Here is a 21855-nt window from a genome sequence, read left to right on the forward strand (position 1 = left end):
GGCCATGGTGCATGCACAATGGCCATGCATTAAATAAACTAAGTAGGACCTACAGCTACTGAAAGACGCCACGTAGAACAAATAGCAAACTAATTACTGTTCAATGAACCCATCCCAATCCCATAAAAAGTCAAGCTGTCGGACTCTTGAACCCTTCATTTTCACTACGTTAATATTTTCTCTATGTCCATTAATTTCACATAGGAAGTTCTTTGCAATAGTCCAAATCCGCAGTCACTTTCATCATAAAACTGATTCTCTCCTTAGATGTGAAATATGACCCCATTAATCAAGCCTTTCTTCTTGATTTAAGTTGAATTCTGTACTTAAGTACATTTGATTAGCTAACTTTTGTCATGATTGCCCTGATTTTTTTTTTTCCAAATGGAATGCAACCCATATATGTCGTATATATGAATAAATGAAAATAATTAAACAAGTGTTAGAAAACCATCTTTTGACATGATTTATAACATTGTGTCATTGTCCACATGCATGCATGCAAGCAAGCCTATATATCTCACAGGGTGCAAAAAATCTGCGTTGGTTTGTACTCATTAATCTTTTCTCTCTTAGGTTTCCTTTATCCTGTTTTTATCTATTATTGTAGACTCCTTTATTGTAGAATACTTAGAAGTTGGTGATAAAAAAGATAACAAGGCCCGGGGAGGAAGTTGGCTTCAGCTGTATTACTTGACTAGTGAGGAAGGAGATTGTCGAGAAATGATTGATTTTTCAAACATTTAGGTCAAATCAAGCTTGGAAATTACAACGTATATAATATGCTGGCTGCCCTACTCGGCAGCAGAGACCTTTTGTCCTTGCACTGATTTATTTAATTACCATTATACAACTAGAGCTTGCTTCTATTCTCCGCTAAACCATGTCTTTGGAATTGTTGTCCATATCTTTCAAGTTTTTTTTTCCTTCTTCTAATAATCATCCTTTTTCTATTGCACCTTTTTTGAATGCGTCTTTGATTTATGTTTCATAAGATGATCAATGGTCAATAAAAACAAGCACGTGTCAGAAACAATATACATAGAGCTAGTTTTAGCTCTGATCTCCTTATTTCGCAATGTTCTCTGTCCGAATTATTGTAATTGGTACCACAATCGATTCGTTGACTCCGTAATTTCGTTGCGCACGTTAAAGATTCATTGGGACATAAACAATAAACATTAGGTGAAGAAAAAGTGTCATCCATGGTTGATTGTTTGTAACTCCTCAAAATTAAATACCATGGATCCTAGTCGAATTCGTTAATTAGAGTTAAAAAAATACAGACATATGAACAAAAGCTTGAATTAGCTTTATCCCTTTTGGTACTATTTGCAAGGTAACCAGCACTTTGGCTCATCAGAAAACAGGACCAAAATCTGAAACTTTTCACTCCAAATCATTGATGTGAAATCTCAGTGTGATTACAGATCAATTTGTTGCGTAACTAACCTGCGACTGTTACATGGCTGCGCTGGTGCTCATAATTCAAGTCTGTAAAGCATTAACACGTGGCCAACCCAACAAGGAGGATATATGGAGGACCTTATGGTCAACCAAGTGACGCCCATGATGTGACACTGGCATCCCTACCCACTAGATACGTTAAATTACTATTTCACCCTTTTTAGGCACACCTATATGTGACTTTTGAGTTTTAGTGCATGCTAATCCTTATTTTTAGTTTATCCTCTCTTTATATGTAGAAGTTTAGTGTTGTTTTTTTTTTTTTTTTTGTTAGAAGTTATTTATAAGTATAAGTTAGGTTAAATAAGTTTTGACAAAAGTTCTTATAATAAAAAATTCTTTTTTTATAGTGAAGAAAAAGGCTGAAAACTAAAAGCTCCTAGGAGGAGTTTTTTTTAAGCTCTTATCTGTTTTTCTTGAATTGTGTGTTTTTTTTTTTTAAATGAAGAGTGATAAAGATAGAGAGAGAAATAATTTTCTTGAAATATGTGCTTTTAATTAATTTTTAAACTATACTTTTTATGTAATTTCCAAACCGCTTTTAGTTTCTTTTTTTAAGCTCTCTTTTTTAGCTTTAGCTTATAAATAACTTCTAACTTAAAAATAAGAGGATCTAAACAGACTCTTAGTGAAATATGATTTTACGAAAATTTCCAACACCATCCACCCTTTCACTTAACGCTAATATGAGAGGATGTATTAGAGAATAATACAAACTATTTAAAAAGTTTCGCCAACAGCTTAAGCTTTCTTTTAGTATATATGAATTGGTTTTTGAGGGAGGATATTTTTACTATCAAATTTTTTTACTACTAACTTACTACCTATCTAATCACCATTGAATTTAAGAGAGAGAATGCTACAAAGTTTTTGAAAAAAGAGAAAATGTTGATCCAATGATGATTAGATAGGTAGTAAGTTGGTAGTAGAAAATTTTGGTAGTAAGAATATCCCCCTCTTAATTTTTTATGCAAATGAACTATCGAATGCTTTCATTTTGCGGGGGCAGAGGGGGTGAAGCCACCCTTGTCTTTCTTTCTTGAGAACTACCACTCTCTTCTTCTCTTTTCGAAATTTTGTTTATGGTTTGAGACTCTGAACTGAGGGCGGTATATTGGGGAAAGGGTATTGCTTGCTCGCGGGTCAACCTGCTGCCTCGGTCCTCACGGCGTTCTTCTTATTAACCCGTTGCCTTGTAGGTCATTTGTTCACCAACCAAAAAGGAAGAAAAAGCTTCAAATTTTCCACATTGGTTCAATCCCGGTAGTGCCCTATCTCTTTTGCTTCTAGAAACTTTACAGCCTTTCAATTTTAGAACACTAGGGTTCCAAACTCAATGAGATGGATGTGACAAGTGGTGATAAAATTCAATATCATGGTTTTTAATCTCCTAACTTGGGTGAAGTTTGGTTTGTTAATTACTGACCTTACAAAATTACCATCGAATCAGGATCATTTTATACCAGTGTAAGTTACACTCTCAATCTTCACCATTTATTTCATTTATATCTAAGGGCTCTAATTTCTTAGTAAAGTGAGCCATTGGATACAAGTGGATCAATGCTCAAGATTGAGTGTAAGATTTTTAACTCTTACACTGGTGTAAGAATATCATGCCTCACATATATATATATATATATATATATATATATATATATATATATATATATATATATATATTCTACAGCTACCCTTTTATAACTAAGTTCTCCCGGAACTATTTTCTCTCGGAAGAACATAGTTATAACACTAAAGTTTTTTTTCTCTCTCCACGTCAGCAGACATGTTCTGAAAAGTAAATAATGAGAGTGAGGTGGGAGCTTATAAACTCTCACACTTCCTACTATTTGTCCAATGTAGGTCTTGGTAAAACTCACACACCTCTTTAACTTCCCTTCTCTCTTTTCTTTATTAACCCACTTCTTATTCATAACAAATAGATCATTGTTCATTAATTCCAACAGAAATTTGTGGACATTGATTCAATTTTTGAATTGGTATAATTTTTATTATGAGTTTTTATAATCTAATGGTCGATGGGAGCTAGAATTTTACTACCGTCTATCGTTTTGATAATATTAGGTAAAAGGTATATTGATAGAGTTGTGCCATATACGTCTACCGTTCGGGGTCAATGGGTCTTAAGTTAGCGGCATATGTTAGTGATAAAAAAATACATATATTTTTGTTGAAATTACGTTATATATAGTAGTCTCTCTTCAAACTTAAATGACTGACAGTGCTAAAGAACTTGGATTGTTAAATCTTGACAAATATCAACTCAGACCCATTTTGCTGTCCAAAAATTTAAACAAATTTTAATTTATCTAGCCAAATCAGAATAATGTTTATGTGTGTTAGAGTACTAAGTGTTAAAACATATATAATTTAAAAAGGATGAAAATTTTACCCTTTCTAACACCAATTGTCTGGATCATATCATGTTAAAAAAATATATGAAATGATCAGGTGAGGAATCATAATCATTCAAAGATGGATCAATGGTAACAAAGAAAGAGAGAGAGAAAATATTAAAATAGATAGTTACAAAATCATAACCATTGATTCACCTTTATATGATTTTGATCTTCTCGTATAACCATGTCATGTTTTTTTTCTACATGAGAGAGGATCCATTTTCAAATGATATTAGAAGAGCTATATACCAATATGAGTCTATGAGTACGAGTCTTTTCCCATTTCTCCAAAAAAAGAAAAAATATGAGTCTAATAATGTTTGAATCGATTTGGATAAAAAAAAAAAAATACTTCTTATATGGCTTTGGGGGAAAACTACTGAAATGGGAAATAATTCCATCGCTTTTTAATGGTGTAACTAAATCATCGAAATAATTGTCACAAGGTTATAATACTTGTTTTTATGACATAAAATTCTTTAAATATGATAGTAGAACACTCGCCAAATAAAAATGTTGCAGTATCTAATATTAACCGAATGTTCTGATAATTAAGGCAATAAAATTGTGGTTCAAGGGGTGTAATGTATACCAATTTTGTAAAGAAATAATATAAAGCAATACTATAGGAGGGAAAACTGACCCATGTACTTCATTGTCCCATAATGATACAGGGTTTTAGACCGACAAGAGAAGGATAAAAGGTTCAAGCTTTATTGATGCATGAAAAGAAAAATCTATTTATATATGCTGCTCTCCTTGGTAGAAAGATTAATTTCAAATCGTGAGAGGTATAAAAACCAAAAGAAAGAGGGTTTTAGACATGTCGCATGCTTGTATATCATTGGACAGAGAGGGTCAGAGTGGAGTGGACTTGAAAAAGGTACTAAGAAAAATTGATTCCTGTTTAAGAAAGACAAGAAGAACAAACCTTATTCTCCTATCCTGGCAATACTAAATTTCTGGAATTTTGTATATACAAGTACCTTTCTTTTCTGCCACACCCCCTTATATATAAAAATAGTACGATATGATGGGATGTTCTTGGAATCATGTTTATCCTCTCCCAGTTTTATAATTAATAACTATATCTCTCGCTCTTATTCTGACCATCAATATACATAGAAAGAATCAATAATCAAGCTCAGAGCAACAACATGGGTAGGGCACCTTGCTGTGACAAAGCAAACGTGAAGAAAGGACCTTGGTCTCCAGAAGAAGATGCTAAGCTCAAATCCTACATCGAACAGCACGGAACCGGTGGTAACTGGATCGCTTTGCCACAAAAGATCGGTATTATATTTATTTATTTATTTTTAACTCATTCAATAAAGAAATTTTTCTGTGTATTTTTTTTGTATTTTTTTGGTATCTCAAAGTTTCATTTCTGAATCAGGTCTTAAGCGATGTGGCAAGAGTTGCCGTCTCAGGTGGCTAAATTATCTTCGCCCTAATATCAAGCACGGAGGTTTCTCTGAAGAAGAAGACAACATTATTTGCAGCCTTTACGTTAGTATTGGAAGCAGGTAGCTAGAGGTGTTAATTAATTTGTTTGGTGTTAGTTCCTGAATTAGTGATGTATTAATTAACTAGTTTGGTTTTTCAACCGAGTTTGATTTTGCTTTAACGATCGATGTTATGAATAACGCAGGTGGTCGGTCATTGCAGCTCAATTGCCAGGACGAACTGATAATGATATAAAGAACTATTGGAACACGAGGCTGAAGAAGAAGCTTCTAGGGAAGCATCGTAAAGAATTGCAACAGTCACGTAATAAAGGAAACGGTGTTGTTGTTAAGCAAGAAAGCAATAGAGGGAGAGGGAGTGGGGAAAATAGTACTCAACAACAGCCATATTGGCCACAGATTCCTGTGCTGCCACCGTTGTTGCCATACACAAATCAAGGTCCCAGTAGTTTCAACGACCAAGATTCTATTAGAAAATTGCTAATTAAACTTGGAGGGAGATTCCCTGATGATTACCATCCTACCCTTGATGGGTTGAATCTTCAATTCCCAGATGGCACTCCCACAACACAACAATTTCATGAAGAACAAGTCCACAATATTGGCTCTTCAGCTGGTTGCATGAACTCTATTAACAACAATCAAGTACAATTTTCTCAGACTAATAATCTGTATTGTGCTGAGGTGGCCGCAGGATTTGACTACGTGCAAGGACAAGGAAGTTTCTCTGCAACAATTGGGGAAATGGTATCTACTAATTATCCACAAACTTTTGGTGGATTGGAGTTCTTCCATGGGGAGGACATGATCACTGATAAGATAATAGATACTCCTACTTGTATCCAAAGTACCAATTGGGGTGAGACAAGCACTGTGATTTATCCACCTCTTGTTGCTTCAAATTACCAGTGTTTGCGGCAAGAGACCTCAGAAGAATGTGTTTTTCAAGAGTTGAGCTACCCATAGTATCATGTACATTATTATTATTATTATTATTATCAATTGCTGGAAGTTGGAACTATAGCCTATTATTGCAAAAGGGAAGCTTGTATTTGATTCCCATATAGATAAATAAAATCAGCTAGATATATATGACTAGCGATGCATGTGTCTGCTTTCTTAGACTTTCTTATGTGTGCTGATCCGATAGTGTCAGTGCAGTTTGTCTGATTTGTTCAATTGTTTGTGTATTATTTGACTGTAATTTTGAGAGTCGTTTAAATATCCTTCTTGTTCTAACTAGCTAGATATTTTTTGCAGCACGGGACCTAAATTATTCACTTCATGGGTCGCTGAAGATAAGCATTTGTCAGAAAAAAAAAAACATAACTACTACTGGTTTGTACTGTTATTTTCACACAATATTTATGATTTATTATGTGCATGTAGGAGACAAAATTCTGAGCACATGCCGCTAAATTAATGCATTTCTCTTTAGCATTTTCTGGCCATCAATAAGTAACTTCTACATAGCTAAGTAGCATATATACATGCATATATATCTCTATTATCTTTTATAAGCAATCAGTCTTGTGGGTGAAAAACATTGCAAATATTGGCATGATCATTCGGCCCCGGGAGCATTTTGTTTATTACACCCTGACAAAACACATTTAGAGCCTTTACATCAGAGTAATCAATAGTATTCACTAATTGCTAAATTAATGTTGAATGTACGACAAACCCACTCTTTGACATATGAAGATCAGTGTCACTTTCCAAATGATTTGCTTTTCGTTGGTAGACAATTATTCAGGATTAATGGGTTTTGTTTATACAATGCTTAGAACTGAACCTATCATCATTCCTCAGCTATCACTGTAATACTTTGATAGATATCATGAGTTCCTATATATGAAATAGTATATATCAGAGCAGCTGTGTCATAAACAACAAAAGCGTCATGTGAATTAGCAAACTTAATCTATGATGTAATGTATGTAAGGGTTTAAAATTTATCAAAAACATCTTATGGTCAGGACTAAGCTAACGTTTGAGCAAGTATTGGTCGTACTATTTAAGAGTGTAGGACACTCGCTAGTGTAATAAAAAAGAAAAGAATATATGTAGTGAAAGTGCAATGTTATTATTACATAGCTGGATCAGAAATACTATTTTGCATATCTTAATTAATTAATTGACACCTATGAAATTAGTTTTATTGAAAACTGAAAAGCCATATATGATCCTGACTCCTTATAAAGTATCTAAGCATATGCATTACTAATATCGTCCTGTATAGTTTTGACTATATTTTATGGGTTTTATATGAATTATGTCGCAGGAATGATATTGTTTATTTATGTAACTATTTTTTAATTATATATTTTCGGGAGTACATAAATAAAGAAAAATAACTTTAATATTATAATGATGTACTCTCGAGAATACATAGTTAAAAATGAGTTGCAGCAGGATGTTCAGTTATAAGACATATGATGCATCCATATTTTATACGAAAACAATTATAAGCTTTTATATTTTATATATGAGTAGGGTTATATTAACAAACTTTTTTTTACAAACTACACTATGTCTGACTGGTAATACACTACTCAAGAGTGTATTATCGGTCAGAAATAGTATAGTTTGTAAACAAATTTTTGTAAATATAACCTTCCATTTTTTATATTTAGTTGAAACTCATTCTGTAGTTACGCATATTATGCACTGGATGCTGAAAGTTCAACGAGCTTCGTCTAATAATGGTAGTTTGCAACATTGAAATGCAAATATAAGGTAATAAATGCCGCCAAAATCAAATTAGTTTATACTCTTCGTACTGGATTTATGTATCTTTGCTCAATCCTTCAGAGCTAGATTTGCATTTGAGGTAATTTCGAGAAATATACCCTTTGATTATATGTTCTCTAAATTAATAAGGGCCGTACCCCGCATGTATTTTACTCTTGCTTTCCCTCCAGAAACAAGAGGGACATGCATGTACATATATTATGAATCAAATTTAATTTTTGAATTCACTACACCAGGTTGGTTATTTTGTGGCTCATTTGTTTTTCCCCTTCGGATACTATAACCATTTCCTAATTTACACGTTGCCAGCAATAATAAACCATTAACAGTGATGCATCTATAGATAACATTGAGGTCTTAATACACTAGCTAGTGTCAAGAAAATATGAGGTCTTAATAAGTAGATAACATTGATATGTGATGATGACACCTTGAACTTTCTAAGAGTTGGTTTCCATGATTATTAGTTTATTACTAACGAAAGTCAAAGTTTTGCAGTTCTAAAGTATTTTGTTTACTACCACAGCTTTGACCTTTAACCTTGTGTACAAATTAAGAGCCATGAGCCATCGTGATATATCTTTCAACCATGTACAATGTTCATCAAAAGCATAATATATTCCATTGTTGAATTTGTAATAGACATGGTTGTCACCTATAGCTATATATGGTCAAATAAGTAGTCATGCTTGTTAACGACAAAAAGTGGTTAAATATCAGGAAAAATTGAATACATATTGATCTATTTTACATGTTTAATTTCCTTCATTTCAGAAATTATGGACAGAGTTATTATATTCTGTAACAAAAAATTGGTTGGCATGTAGAATGCGTGGAATTGGAATCCAATGGGTTATTTCTAGTACACATGCAACCTCCGGTTATTAGTAATATCTTACTCTGAATTTTGAAGATATTATTTTTGTCATATGTGTATTAGAGTAACCATAAATAATTAGTGTCTATTTTGTTCTAGTGTTTAAATTTCATCTCATGTAATCAATTAAATTAAAACAAAGAAATGATGGAAAAAAAAGCCTGATTTAGATTTTTTTCTTAAAAAAAATTTAGTTGAATTAGATCATCCCATCGATCCTCACAAGACACAACATAAGAGATATGGACCTCCCATTTCTGATGGCTTTCACTATATTCTAGCTATTAGCTTCCAGCTAGTGTGAAAAGCAAAGAAAAGATGAAATAAAAAGATGATTTACCTTTACATTGGTCATCACATCCAACACAAAATAGTTTGTCTATAGACCTACCGCTACCATTTTTTACTTGTTTGCTCAAAATGTCAAAGAAGTCATTATAATATAGATCAAGCTCAATTCTTCTTGGCTGACTGCATATATATATAGTTTATTACACTTGTAATGTTTTTAGATGAATTTTTGTTGACTATGGTTATTGTCTGGTAAGCCATAGTCCTGGTTTGTTAGAATTGGTTGACATAATGTGAAATTGGGTAGCTAATGATTTTGTCAATAGTTTCAAACTCCGTACCCATTAACCGATTCAACTCTTTCAATAATTGTATAATTGGGAAAACATTTTCTGGATCGTTTTAAAGGAGAAAATAAGTGGGGTCTCAAATTAGTGGAAAGAGAAAAAAAATTAAAGTGAAACTCACTTATGCCATGAGTCATTAATAGGAGAAAATGATTACCCTATAATTACACAAAATATTCTCTTCTGGACGACACAGATTACAAGCAAGCTGTGTTCAAGGGAAAACCTTCACGCTCACCAAAAGAATTAGTCTCATCCAATTTTGTAGCTTCAATTAATGATGTTAATGAAGAAGAGGCAATCTTTTTTTTAAACTACATATATCCTCTAAGGAATCTGTTCGAAGCAGGTTCAGAATTAAGACATTAAATTTCTCTAAAAAATAATACTAGGGAGAATCGAATACATACTCTCACCCAATTGCGGATTTATGTTATTGCAAATGACTGCAAGTACAATCACAAATTTTTGAAGAAAAAAAAAAAACTGCGATCAGATATAACGACATGTTACTTATAAAGCATGTTGTTGATACATGTGCATCCCATAAAGATATGTTCATCAGATAACAAATGTCCATAGGTCTATCACATAAAGTTATATTCATAAAAAAAATGAATATGCATTTTGAAATAATATGTATTTCAATACTCAAACCCATATAAGAAAGCATTGTTATAAGGGAGATTCATATTTAACTTTGTGGACATGTAGATAATTAATGTTATGCTACGGTTGAAATTTTTATTGTCAACACAGATTTCTAGGACCAATATAGCCTTTGTTATTATAATAATTAAAAAAATTAATTTTAGTTAATAAAAGTTAAAAGGAAAATATTATAAATGTGGAGTTATAAAATAAATACTACATCCTTCATTGCGGAATAAAAGAGGAACACTATAAGATAAATTGTCTCTATAACATTTCTAAACGTGTTATTAATGGTGATGAGGAGCGCAGTTTTTCTTTTATTTTTTAATGCATTTAATTTTTTTTTAAAAAGAAAAAGTTTGGTAAATGTGTAGATATAAATAAAAAAATTTGGTTCCGTAATTGCTTTCATTCTCACCTGTTTAACTCTAATGCACCAATTGAACTATCATCATTTGGATAACAAGATGGAATCTGAATTGTGGGAAGAAAACCGTTTGCAGTCATTCCTCAAAGAAGACGGCATTTTCTTCTACTTGATCATAATTCATAAGAAAAGCTTTAATACTCTAAAAAAAAAGGACCATTCTTGTAATTAATTGAGATGCACGCACAATCTCTATAGCCATCAGTAACAGATCTATTGATTAGTTAAACATGTCATAATTACACAAATTAAAGCACGCCATAAGAGCTTAAAAGTAAAAACATATCTAAAAAGCATGCTTCATAAACTATAAGCAATTGGTTATTTAAACAATAATGTTTATAATAGGAATAATTTCGCTCTGTAAAGTTAAAAGGAATATCCCGAGCCAGAAAAACGTAACAGAACAATCCTACAACATAAAACAAGGATTTAAAAACTTGATTTGTGAGTTAGTTAATACTTTACAAATATAGTAATTAATAAATGAGAGCCTAAATAAAACAAATTAACTCCGATCCGTGATTGAGGCCAGCATGCCCTAACAGTGACAACAGCGAAACGACGACTTCTCTTGTCGCATTATTCATTTGCAATTCTTTTTAAAATAACAAGTCCCCTTCTATCTGGATTCTGATCCTAAGCAAATTTAAATCCGTATCATATAATAAATTGGAATTTGGAATGGCCTTCATTGTTTATGCAATGATAATGACACTCACTAACACGAAAACTTCCCAAACTTCAGTCCTGCCCTTAGATCTGACAAACATGTTTTATTCGTTAATTTCATTTATTTTATTTATCCAGAATGTTTTTAATGTTAGACAATGTACCGTTTCCAATAAAATGATAGCCGACCATGGCCCACTCTATTTCTATGTCAAAGTACCAAAGATAATGTATCATATCTTAGAATCGGGATCATTCTTCTCCACCTTGGTTCATGTATTTAATATTTATACGCAAAACAAGCATGTCTTTTAGCATGTATCATACAAAATGACTACAATATTTAGTCCTTTTTTGTCTTTCTTTTTATACCAAAAAGTAGTGTTTTTTTATGCCAAAAGGTGCTCAATTACAATATGACTACAATGTTAATTTCAAACTTACATTCTTCTATGTTGATATTTAAATAAAGGGTGTCAGTATATTTTGAAACTAGTGGCATGAAATGGATGCTGAAGCTACGCGAAACGACTCTAGAGTAGGGAGGACATCTCTTTCCCGTTTTACTGGGCCGGACTAAAATGTTGGGCTTGATAGGCCTTTCTAAGTATTAAATTGGAACCGGCCAATTACTTGTCGGCCCTCTAAAAATACGATCTTGCGGCTGAAGAAATTGTTGGGCTTTAATAATAATTAAAAGGAATCATTCGATCATGTCAATGGTGCCTCTGCCTTATATTGCAATTCCTTCAACTTATCATGCATATTTATTTACATAAAAAAAGAGCATAGGGACTAGGGAGATGAGATTGGCTTCTCTCTCATGAAACCTATGTAGAGGAGAAAGAAATACAATGTTACCTGTAACACTTAAAAAATTAGCCATTGTAATTATTAAGCATATTTACAATTACTGAATTACATATAGAAAATAGGATAGATAGCATAAAGAGATCCATCCACTCGTTTAATCAACTAAACTTTCCGGTATAGTCCAATTCCTATTTTCTTCACAGGTATTTGGAATCTGGATTATCTGATTATCATCGCAATTGTTCATGCACAGCCTCCTTTTAGGGCACATCATGATGATTCTCATAACATTTACATTCCTAAGAAGTCTATTACTACCCGTCAAGAACCGATTTGTCTAAATTCAAACTACGAGGAACTTGCCATTGTGTATCTTTTTGGCTGATTTCCGTGCCTGAAAAAATAAAAAAAACAAATATAGCCAAGTTGTCATATTCTTAGATTCAGATAGAAAAGTGAAATAATCCCCACCATTGGATGGAAGCAAACCTGTCTCCAAATCTTCTGGAGTCCGAACACGGTCCATGCCTTGATGACTACTAAAGCATTCAGATGGACTAGAAGTAGTGAACTGGCAGTAGGCTGAACGCAGTTGTTCAAAAATCTCCTCCTTCCTTCCAAAATGCTCATCTCTCCTATCCATGTCAATAAGAACCTAAAAGAAACAAACAAACCGTCTATTAGTTTTAAAGGGGTGAATGAGAGACAACCAAGTGGGGGGAGAAATAGTGTGAAAGTAAGGGACCGCACCTGTGCTGCATTGTTCTTAAATACTGGGAGAAATCGCTGCCTACAATATTGGTGAAATAGAATGGTACCAATCAGCAGTGGAACGGTAAATCCAGATGCAACTGTTGACCGTTTTATTCCAAACACCCCAAGTGCAATAACTTGAGTGACAAGCAATGAAAACACCGTTGTGTTGTGAGCAATGGGCCATAACTGTCCCCCACCATCGTATTTTGTAATATACACATTGAGAATCTGAAAAAATATGATGTTAAATGGAAGCCTTTTTTTCTTTTTAAGATAAAAAACAATCAAACATAAGTATTCATTTGATGGCATAATATACTTATCCTAGAAACAACTAAAACATTGTCACAGATCTTGGCATGCATAGGAAAACATTAAACAAAGTCGTCTTGAGGCATTTCAACACCCAAAAATGACGTGGTTTAGTGCATACGTGTCCTGTTACGTGTTATTTCGGTTAAAAATGGACAGGGAAATAGTCGACACGTCAACGATCACAGGATGGTAGAATGACAGCTAGAACCATATAGTGCACATTGATATCGGGCCAAGCCATAGGGTGACTGAATTTAAGACATTCTTTCATATTCTTGTTAATTTCATTTGTGAAAACAAGGTGACATCATGACATGAACTATGGATTTCTAAAAAATTTCAACCCCTTATCTGACCTTATTCCCCAATAATTAATTACGTAAATCTCACACCACATGAAATTGTTGTAAACAGTCACCACATTAAAATCTATAAAGTACTGATTTCCAAGTTATGCCTAAAATGAAACAGTGTTAATCAAATATAATGCAACTTAATTACCCAGCTAACGTAAATGCTTATGCATAAAATAAAAGAATTAAGCACAATTAACTCCATGATGAAAAAAAGGAGACAAAAACATGATAGTACTAACCTGGTTTCGGTAAACGAGGTATGCAAGGAAAAAGTAAAACAATAAGAAGGGCAATATTAGGGGTGCCAGAATAGAACAGGTGAACCCAAGGAATCCAAATAGTAAGATCCTTGGAACTTCTGTGTGGTATGGAAAAGTTAGGGTGGCATCCAGTGAATCATCCTGAAACTTTAGTATGAACCTCTGGAACAGATTGCAGAAAAGAGGAAACAGTTGCATAATTTCAAATGCCAAACTTGCCCAACCAGATGATAAAACATATGTTGTGAAGAAAGTAGCCTGTATGCCATGAAAAAGCCACAAAAAAGTGAATGGCTAATCACAAATAATTACCAATTTATCTTCTAAACAAACTTAAGAAAAGGGAACAAATTTTAGTTCAGTGATCCTCAAATCTTTGATACAAATGTAAGTCCACACAAGGGGTACATAATTTACAATAGGCATTTGTCATTTAGGAATCTGGGTATATCACCTGCACTGGGACTGCCTTGGCAAGTTGTGCAGGTAGTTCTGTTATGCTGGTAAAGACCGAGAGTTGGCTGATAACAGATCCGGCAAAAACATTAACAAAAAACACATTCCAAATTGTAAAATACAAAACTTTGCAGCATGCACTCTTCTTCCTTCCACTACGGGAAATAGATCCCTCCACTTCTGAAAATAGCATCATCACTGGTGGAACAGCATATAAAAATAAAACCAAAATCACACTTGGCAAGTAACCAGTCACCAGCTGAATCATAAATTTCCTGAAAGAAGAAATACTGGTTTAATTTACAATGAACTGTATACCATTTAAAATTTAACACTACCAAACTAACCTTCTAACATTGCTTATGTGTGACTCTCGTATTTGAAAGAAGGTTTCTATGGCACAAATATTGATTCGGGATAAGATAATTTAGACAATTGGCTTGTATTTGGTGTAAAGCATTTGGCTATTTTAAAGAGACTTCCTCACCAGATATGTTGAGGGGTTGAGCAGCTTTGCTATGTTCATTTTCTCTTTTTCCTTTGTTGTTTCATGTTTGTTCTTATGTTAAAGAGGACTCCTTATCCTCTCTTTGTAATTCTTTTCTCTTCGTTTTGATAAATTCATTCTTTTATCAAAATTAAAATAAAATCCTAGAGTGAAATTATAAACTGAAAATCGGCAAGTAGAAATACAAACAATGAGCAACTTCATTTAGTATTTGAATATACTGACATCATTTCTGCAAACAAGCTAGGGAATAACTTATAAGCTTAATAAATGGCAGATAAAAGCTAGGGAAAATTACAAAGAATAAAATCCATGTCAAAATATTTTCGGTTTAAAAATAGTTAGCAATTAGTTTAACCACTGTTTCAACATAGTTAATCAGTTGAGTGGATTGTTACTAAAAGGAAATATTTTTACCAAGAATCACATTGTTGTATTTCTCCCTAAAAGCTTTGTTAAAGATCTTCTCAGCATTGATCATTATTGTAGGTGGCAAATTGCAATTATAGGCTCAACACAGTAATTTGTAGAGTGTTCGAATATATAATATGTTATGAAATCTTGAAATTTACACAACAAGATTTGCTGTAGGCCTAGGATCATATGAGCAAGTAACCACTCCCATTAAATCCCGACTAGCGAGGGAGGGGTGAGAGCAATTCTTGTACACAGCCTTACATAATTGCAAAGAGGTTGTCTCCCGAATTCGAATTCGAATCCGTGACCTTTCAATCACAAAAGAACAGTTTTACCACTACTTGAGGCTCGCCCTCCATATGAGCAAGTAACAAGCTAGAAAATTTTGAAGTAACTTCTAATATAATGGACCTTTCTTGCACAGAGATGGTTTATTAAAATGAAGTTTCACACTTAACTTGTCAAACATAATTTGGACAAATCCCGGTGAATAAGGCTCTCCAACTTGTAGGGTAGGAATGAAAATTGATTACACACAACCTTACCTTTACATTTTTGCAAAAAGACTTGCGGTCACAAGGAGTAACCTTATTGTTGTACCAAGATTTGCCCTCAAATTAGTTTATCATGCAAAATTAATTCTTTCAAAATTTTAGTCCATGTATATTGCCAAAAAAATGAGTCGGGCCAGGAGTATGAAAGTCCATAATATTTGCCCCTAGTATATGTGCAATAACTTACTTTTGAAGTATCCCTGCCAGAAAAGGGAACATTTTCTCAAGCTTCTTTAGTTGAGTCAAGCCTTGTACGAAAGTGACGGGGATAAGGAATACAAGCACAAAGGTGATAGAAGCCACAAGTGTAGCTATCTTACGAATCCAAAGTTGCCTATATGGTATGCAAAGGTTGGACCAGTAAACGTCATGAGGTTCAGGAGCTAGGTCTGTGACCCATAACATAGGATTTGATGTTTGAAGATTTTGGGCAACCATAAGAGCAGCATACCGACTTTTAAAGAACACGAAAGCAGCTCCGCATTCCTGTATTAGAGACCTTAATGTTAGCATAAATTGTTAAATAACATAAGATGTATTCTATATACACTTATTATAACTACAGAATGGCAAAACAAAATTGCAATAACGTGGAGTTTTTTTTTTTGTATATATAACCTGGAGTTCTTTAAATCAACATCAACTTACATAATAAATAATGATACTGATAAACACAAAGAAGAGAATACTAAATATATTGTGACAACTAAGGTTACATCTTTCAAGAATAAAAGTTAGACTAATATACATAAAATTTTCAGTAATGACTGCTTTATTTGTGGCTAATACACTAGTGCAAAACTTTACAGGTATTTGCATGTCCACACTACTAGACCAAGTGGTACAGAAATTGGAGATAAAGTCAGAGCCAAAATAATAAGCTTGAAAAATTCACAAACCAGTGGAAAATATATGCTGAATCTCAAAATATATGGAATACTTTCCACTATTTACTACTTTATCTATCATATCTCTAAGTTTTGGAGACGCATTTATGAACCTACTATACATCGATCTTCTAAGAAAGCCCCCAAAAGGTCAGCTATTGACCTCTAAATAATCCACCTCTAGTCCAAGACCAATTCTCCAAATAATTCAAACTGTTAAGCAGAAGTACATGAATTATTTTTGCTCTCTCATGCCCTGCCAAGCTAAAGTCCTTAGCACTTGAAGTAAAAATAATGTACAAACTCACTTTATTTTGTACTTAAACGTAATCTTGAATAGGAGGAGCAAGATCAAATTCTTAAATAATTAGTCAAAAAGGCTTAATTACTATGCTGAAAACCAATTCATTCTAAGCTGTTAAAGAGTTGTTCCAAGAATGAATTTTATATAACAGGCCTAAAAGAACGCAGCTCCATTGATGATCTTTCATTTCTGCAAGTTACCTAACTAGCTTTTCTACATTCACATTAAAAGGCATACATTATGTTGGAGGCCTCGGCAAACTTCTATGGGAAACAATTAAACTTGTTTCCCTGGTTTAAACAGGGTACAGGTCAAACAATGTAGCAGAAGAGAATATAATTAAGTGAATCATAAAAAATCCAATAGAAATTAAAGAGGTTCACATCACATATCAATGTTGATCACATAATGAATTTCTTGACATGGTAGTTTAATGCCAGATCATAAAAATGAAAGAGGTTCACATATTAATATCATAATTATATAAATCAATCCAGCCAGAAAATTGACCTTTTTCCTTGCATCTAGATGCATGTCTTTGTAGCTTGCTCTCCCATGTATACTATCTATCTCATTAGAAATAATCTTAAAAGAATTTGCGGATCCTCCACAAAAATAACATTGTGTAAAACTTGGCTTACAGGATGGTTCCCTTGAACAATTACGACTCAGCATCTCACACATATATTCTGCATCATCCTATAGGAAGAAGATTAAAAGAAACAAAAGTTTACATAGCAGTTATGTCAACAAAGAGAAGAATGCTAGAAATTTAAATTAATAGAAAAAGAAAAAGAAAAAAAACTCTAAACATCATGAGTACAATGCAAAAGATCATAAAAGAAATTGGGATATTTTACATACTAGTACTTCTGGAATCATAATCAAAGCCCAAACTCCCATCAATGAAACCATAGATACTAAGAAATTCCACTGATATGATACAAATGAATGCCAATAACTGTAACCAATGATGGTCGTCCATGAACTGAAATTTGTCACAGACCTTAGTTTTTGTTAAACATAAAAATACTCAGAAGCCTTCATCTAATAATGTATATTTTTGGAAGAGTTAGTTTTTAACATTGTATCAGAACCTGAACCAAATAGTCATGAATTGGATATAGTTGTTTTCATTCTTCTAAATAAATATTAAATTTAAACAAAGATGCGGCGGAGCCATATATTGCCTGGAGCTCTTCCATGAGAAGTCGTGTTAGATATTAAACTTTCGCAAGCAAACAACTAAAGCTTTTAAAGCAGTTGATTCTCAATAGTTTGTATGCGATAAAAGATTTACTAATTTCACAATACGATGGTCAAAGGGATTTGATAATCTTTTTGCCATCCCAAAGAGGACGACAAAATGTAAAGTCAGGCATATGTCAAAAATCAGAACGAAGCTTCTATCTCAAGTAAATAAAATTCTTAGGATTTGCAAGCTTCCTTCAAAGAAAAAGAGATACAAGAAAAAAGTTCTGTACCAAATAGCCTACAAAGCACAAAGCATGAATCAAAATATGAAAGAAATGCATACACTTATTTTCATAATAAGAGCCCACATATAAGTTTCCTTGAACCAAATATTGGCCTTCAACTGTTTATCACATACACACACATTGACTGTGATGACGACACTAAGTGTGACGTCAACAAAGAGGGAGACAAAATTACACAAATTTAAATTTGGATGATTAAAAAGTATGATATATACTGAAATCACAATAAAGTATTTAAAGAAGTTAAGAGGCAGACCTTCAGTTTCTGAATTGCACCAGACTTATACACTATTTGGTGTGACAAATATGTTGATGCATAGTAATATGAGAAAAACTTTTTCACTGTGTCGCTGTATGATTCTTCTGAAGAATAGGGTAATCCTCGGACAAGAATTGCAAAAAGACTTGGATTTGGCTGCGATCCAGTAATATGTGCTAACCTCAAATTAGTAATGGTCTTATATTCCTGGACATTATTTCCACTTGATTAGTCATATTTAAAAACTGGAAAAGAAAAACAGAACTTGTTAGGTCACTCAATGAAAACAGGTAGAGAAGTCAATCTTGCTGGTGAATTCAGCCCCTTACGAAGTAAAGAAGAGAACAAGCTGTCAAAGTTATGATGTATAGGGAGAGACAATGAGCCCAAAGCCTGACATCAAGCACAAGAATAAAAACAACCAATAAATAACAAGTCTGCAGTAGGAGTATTACTCAACATCTAACTATTACTAATACATCAACATCGAAAAATGGAGGGGGGAAATTATAATAAAGGAAAAGGACTCGGGCCTGTAACAATTCCAATTGCTGTTTGGGGAAAAGTCTGAGAAAATAAACTCTCCAACAAATCATTTTTTAAAAATAGAAGAAGAAGAAGAAGAAGAAAGAATTTGAGTAGCTTTCTCAGCAATGAGCCAACGCACAGGGCAAATCCAAACTTTTTATTTGAGAGCATTATTCATTCCTACCTATGAAACGTCAAGAAACCTTTGTATATATTCTATTGTTTATTCATTATCTTCTCAGCTTCTACACTCTACTGGCTATTTGAACTAAACTCACATAATGAACACATTCACTTTAAAATAAGAGAAAGCTCATACCACCGGGATCCTTCCTCGACATTCTCAATGGTAAATACTTCCAGTGACTCAAAAGGTATATCCTTATGTATTCTGTCCCGACCATAGTAATTCACCGGAAGCACTAAAACAGCGCAGATGACAGCAGCAACCGAGAATACTCGAATACTGAAGGAGAAAATAACAATATCAACAGTTAGTAAAGCCACAAAATGAACAATAAAAAGGCGTTTACACTTATTTTTTTATTTGATGTACTTTTAAATGTGTGATAAGCAACTAGTTTTGATTTGAGTAAAATAAAATGGTGCTCAAAGCAAACACTTAAAAACTCAGACAAGTAAATTGAATAAGTTGGACAAATTTACCAAACTGAAATGAAAATGGTGCTAAAACTACATAAAGGGCCCAACACAAAACTTGGGTTTAGCATCACCAAGAAGCTATTTTAGTAACTTGATGACTTAACTGGCTTACCTATATTAATTAAGCATGAGATATAGTCAACAGTAGCATCACTTCTAGTTCTGTGAGCACAAATCTCAGTTCAAGTTATTAATGAACCAATGGTTAAGCAATTAATTTCTTATGCATGCAGTGACCATCATTATGGATGATATAAAGGTAGATATACATTTGTCATCTTCAATATATCAAGATTTACAGATCTGGCCATAACAATATATTAGATTTTAACTCTCACAGTGTACAACAGCATATATATGCATTGAAGTGTGACTTTTGCAAAAGTGGTACACTTCCTAGCCAATTTTAATGTTTAACTGTCATTTAGTTCAGAGGCTTAAAAAGGTAAAATCATTAATAATATAATAAAATTGTTGTGCAGTACAGTTAGCATGCTGTGAAATACTGTTCAAGGAGGTTTTGCGCTACGTAATGCCAGAGCCATGTCATCAAAACATATATTCCTGGTATGTGTATTCTTGGGACCCCAGGTTCATCAATAAAATATACTTCAAGTTCATATCATAAGATTGAGCATGATACCATAGGATTCAAATATCTTCATTCAGTAGGTTGGCATCTTGTGGACAAAGTTCATATTCGTGTTAAAAACTTATTGGATAAGAAAGCAGTTCGCTCTAGTCCGCCACAATATAAGACATACAGCTTTAAAGAGTTTCAATTTTAAAAGAATTGAACAACCTGAACACAAGCATCCTGCAAAAAACCACAGCATCCAAGCCACCGCTACTCAGTATTTCATCTTGAGTTGATTCCCATGCTTTCATTACCCAGTCAGGAGAGGGAACAAATCTTTCCAAAAGATCAACTTTTCTTGAATGCCAACAGTTTAGCTTTCTTCCAAAGTACACATTAACATTGCTGGGTTGTTTCCTTAATATTGAATAGAGTGAAAAGAGCACCACGCACAAGGCGATGTTAATTCCAGCAGAAGTTAAAAGAGCAGCAATGTCCATCTCTGCCCACTATATTGGCAAACTTGACACATCTCAATACTCAAAAAGAAAGACATAAGACATCAAAATCATATCCATCACCTGAAAAAACAATAATCCAATCAACGTCTCAGAAAGAAATGACTTTCTTTGGACAAGTTCAGGAATGCAACATTGAAATATCTTTTGATTTCTTTGGTTAAGGTGTACGGGTAACCTGTGTAACTTTAACCTTAAAACAATAGGCAGCAATACAGAGAACCAAAGGATTGAAGTAAAATTACCGATCACTCACCTAAAACTCAACACACATACGTGCCAAGAGCATTCGAGAGAAGTTAAGGTAGAAAAAACTGTAAGCAAGAATGATTTACACTCAAATTGAATAGTCATGAAGAAATGTCGCATAGTTTCTAGAAAAATATTTCATCATTTGGCAGTCACTCCTGTATTCATCATACGTCCAAAACCCAACCCAGATGCTGAGTTTTGGAGGATTTGATAGGAGCACCTTGCACGTGCATGAATTTCTTCATGGCATCAAGTATTATAAACATTTTTATCATAGTTAATACCCTTGTCCAAGTTACCAAGAGATACAAAATAGAGAGCCAACATAAAATGTTCAATTTTATCAATTCACAAATATAATATTGTAACTGAAAAATTCTACTTAGTTTCCATGGAATTGCACTTAAATCCATAGGATTTGTAAGCCTGAAAAAACAAAATGGGGCAAAACCTGTGCGGTAAATAACTAAACAGTAAAATAAAATAAGCTTAGGCACCGAAGAGTAATCTAAACAAGAACAGATTCACTGATATGTCCAAACAGTCTGAAACTAACAGAGT

The 21855-nt window shown here is 33.4% G+C and overlaps 2 protein-coding genes across 2 annotated transcripts; one reads left to right on the forward strand and one right to left on the reverse strand.

The window, feature by feature from the left end:
• The first annotated feature begins 5041 nt into the window (after window positions 1–5041).
• LOC133290372 (transcription factor RAX3-like) lies at window positions 5042–6316 on the forward strand. Its single transcript, XM_061488443.1, has 3 exons — window positions 5042–5177; window positions 5281–5410; window positions 5536–6316. Exons 1-3 carry the CDS (start codon window positions 5042–5044, stop codon window positions 6314–6316), a joined length of 1047 nt encoding a protein of 348 aa, XP_061344427.1.
• Window positions 6317–12499: 6183 nt separating this feature from the next.
• LOC133290374 (CSC1-like protein RXW8) lies at window positions 12500–21024 on the reverse strand. The gene is made up of 11 exons (XM_061488445.1): window positions 20750–21024; window positions 19604–19750; window positions 19086–19149; window positions 18754–18963; window positions 17509–17697; window positions 15995–16293; window positions 14327–14603; window positions 13852–14130; window positions 12936–13169; window positions 12675–12840; window positions 12500–12579 (listed from the first exon to the last, which is right to left on the reverse strand). Exons 1-11 carry the CDS (start codon window positions 21022–21024, stop codon window positions 12500–12502), a joined length of 2220 nt encoding a protein of 739 aa, XP_061344429.1.
• Window positions 21025–21855: the final 831 nt, after the last annotated feature.

Source organism: Gastrolobium bilobum, unplaced genomic scaffold (genome assembly GCF_033153095.1).
Source record: "Gastrolobium bilobum isolate Gb01-03AN ecotype WA unplaced genomic scaffold, APGP_CSIRO_Gbil_v1 utg37784, whole genome shotgun sequence".
NCBI lineage: Eukaryota > Viridiplantae > Streptophyta > Magnoliopsida > Fabales > Fabaceae > Gastrolobium > Gastrolobium bilobum.

Bases quoted from the DNA above. Each gene is read 5' to 3' on its own strand.
- LOC133290372 (XM_061488443.1), top strand. From the start codon at position 5,042: ATGGGTAGGGCACCTTGCTGTGACAAAGCAAACGTGAAGAAAGGACCT. The intron at 5,178-5,280 runs GTATTATATTTA...TTTCTGAATCAG, and splicing joins CGCTTTGCCACAAAAGATCG to GTCTTAAGCGATGTGGCAAG. The intron at 5,411-5,535 runs GTAGCTAGAGGT...TGAATAACGCAG, and splicing joins TACGTTAGTATTGGAAGCAG to GTGGTCGGTCATTGCAGCTC.
- LOC133290374 (XM_061488445.1), bottom strand. From the start codon at position 21,024: ATGGACATTGCTGCTCTTTTAACTTCTGCTGGAATTAACATCGCCTTG. The intron at 18,964-19,085 runs GTAAGGGGCTGA...AATAATGTCCAG, and splicing joins CTTGTTCTCTTCTTTACTTC to GAATATAAGACCATTACTAA. The intron at 17,698-18,753 runs GTCTGCCTCTTA...TTCTTCCTATAG, and splicing joins GTGCAATTCAGAAACTGAAG to GATGATGCAGAATATATGTG.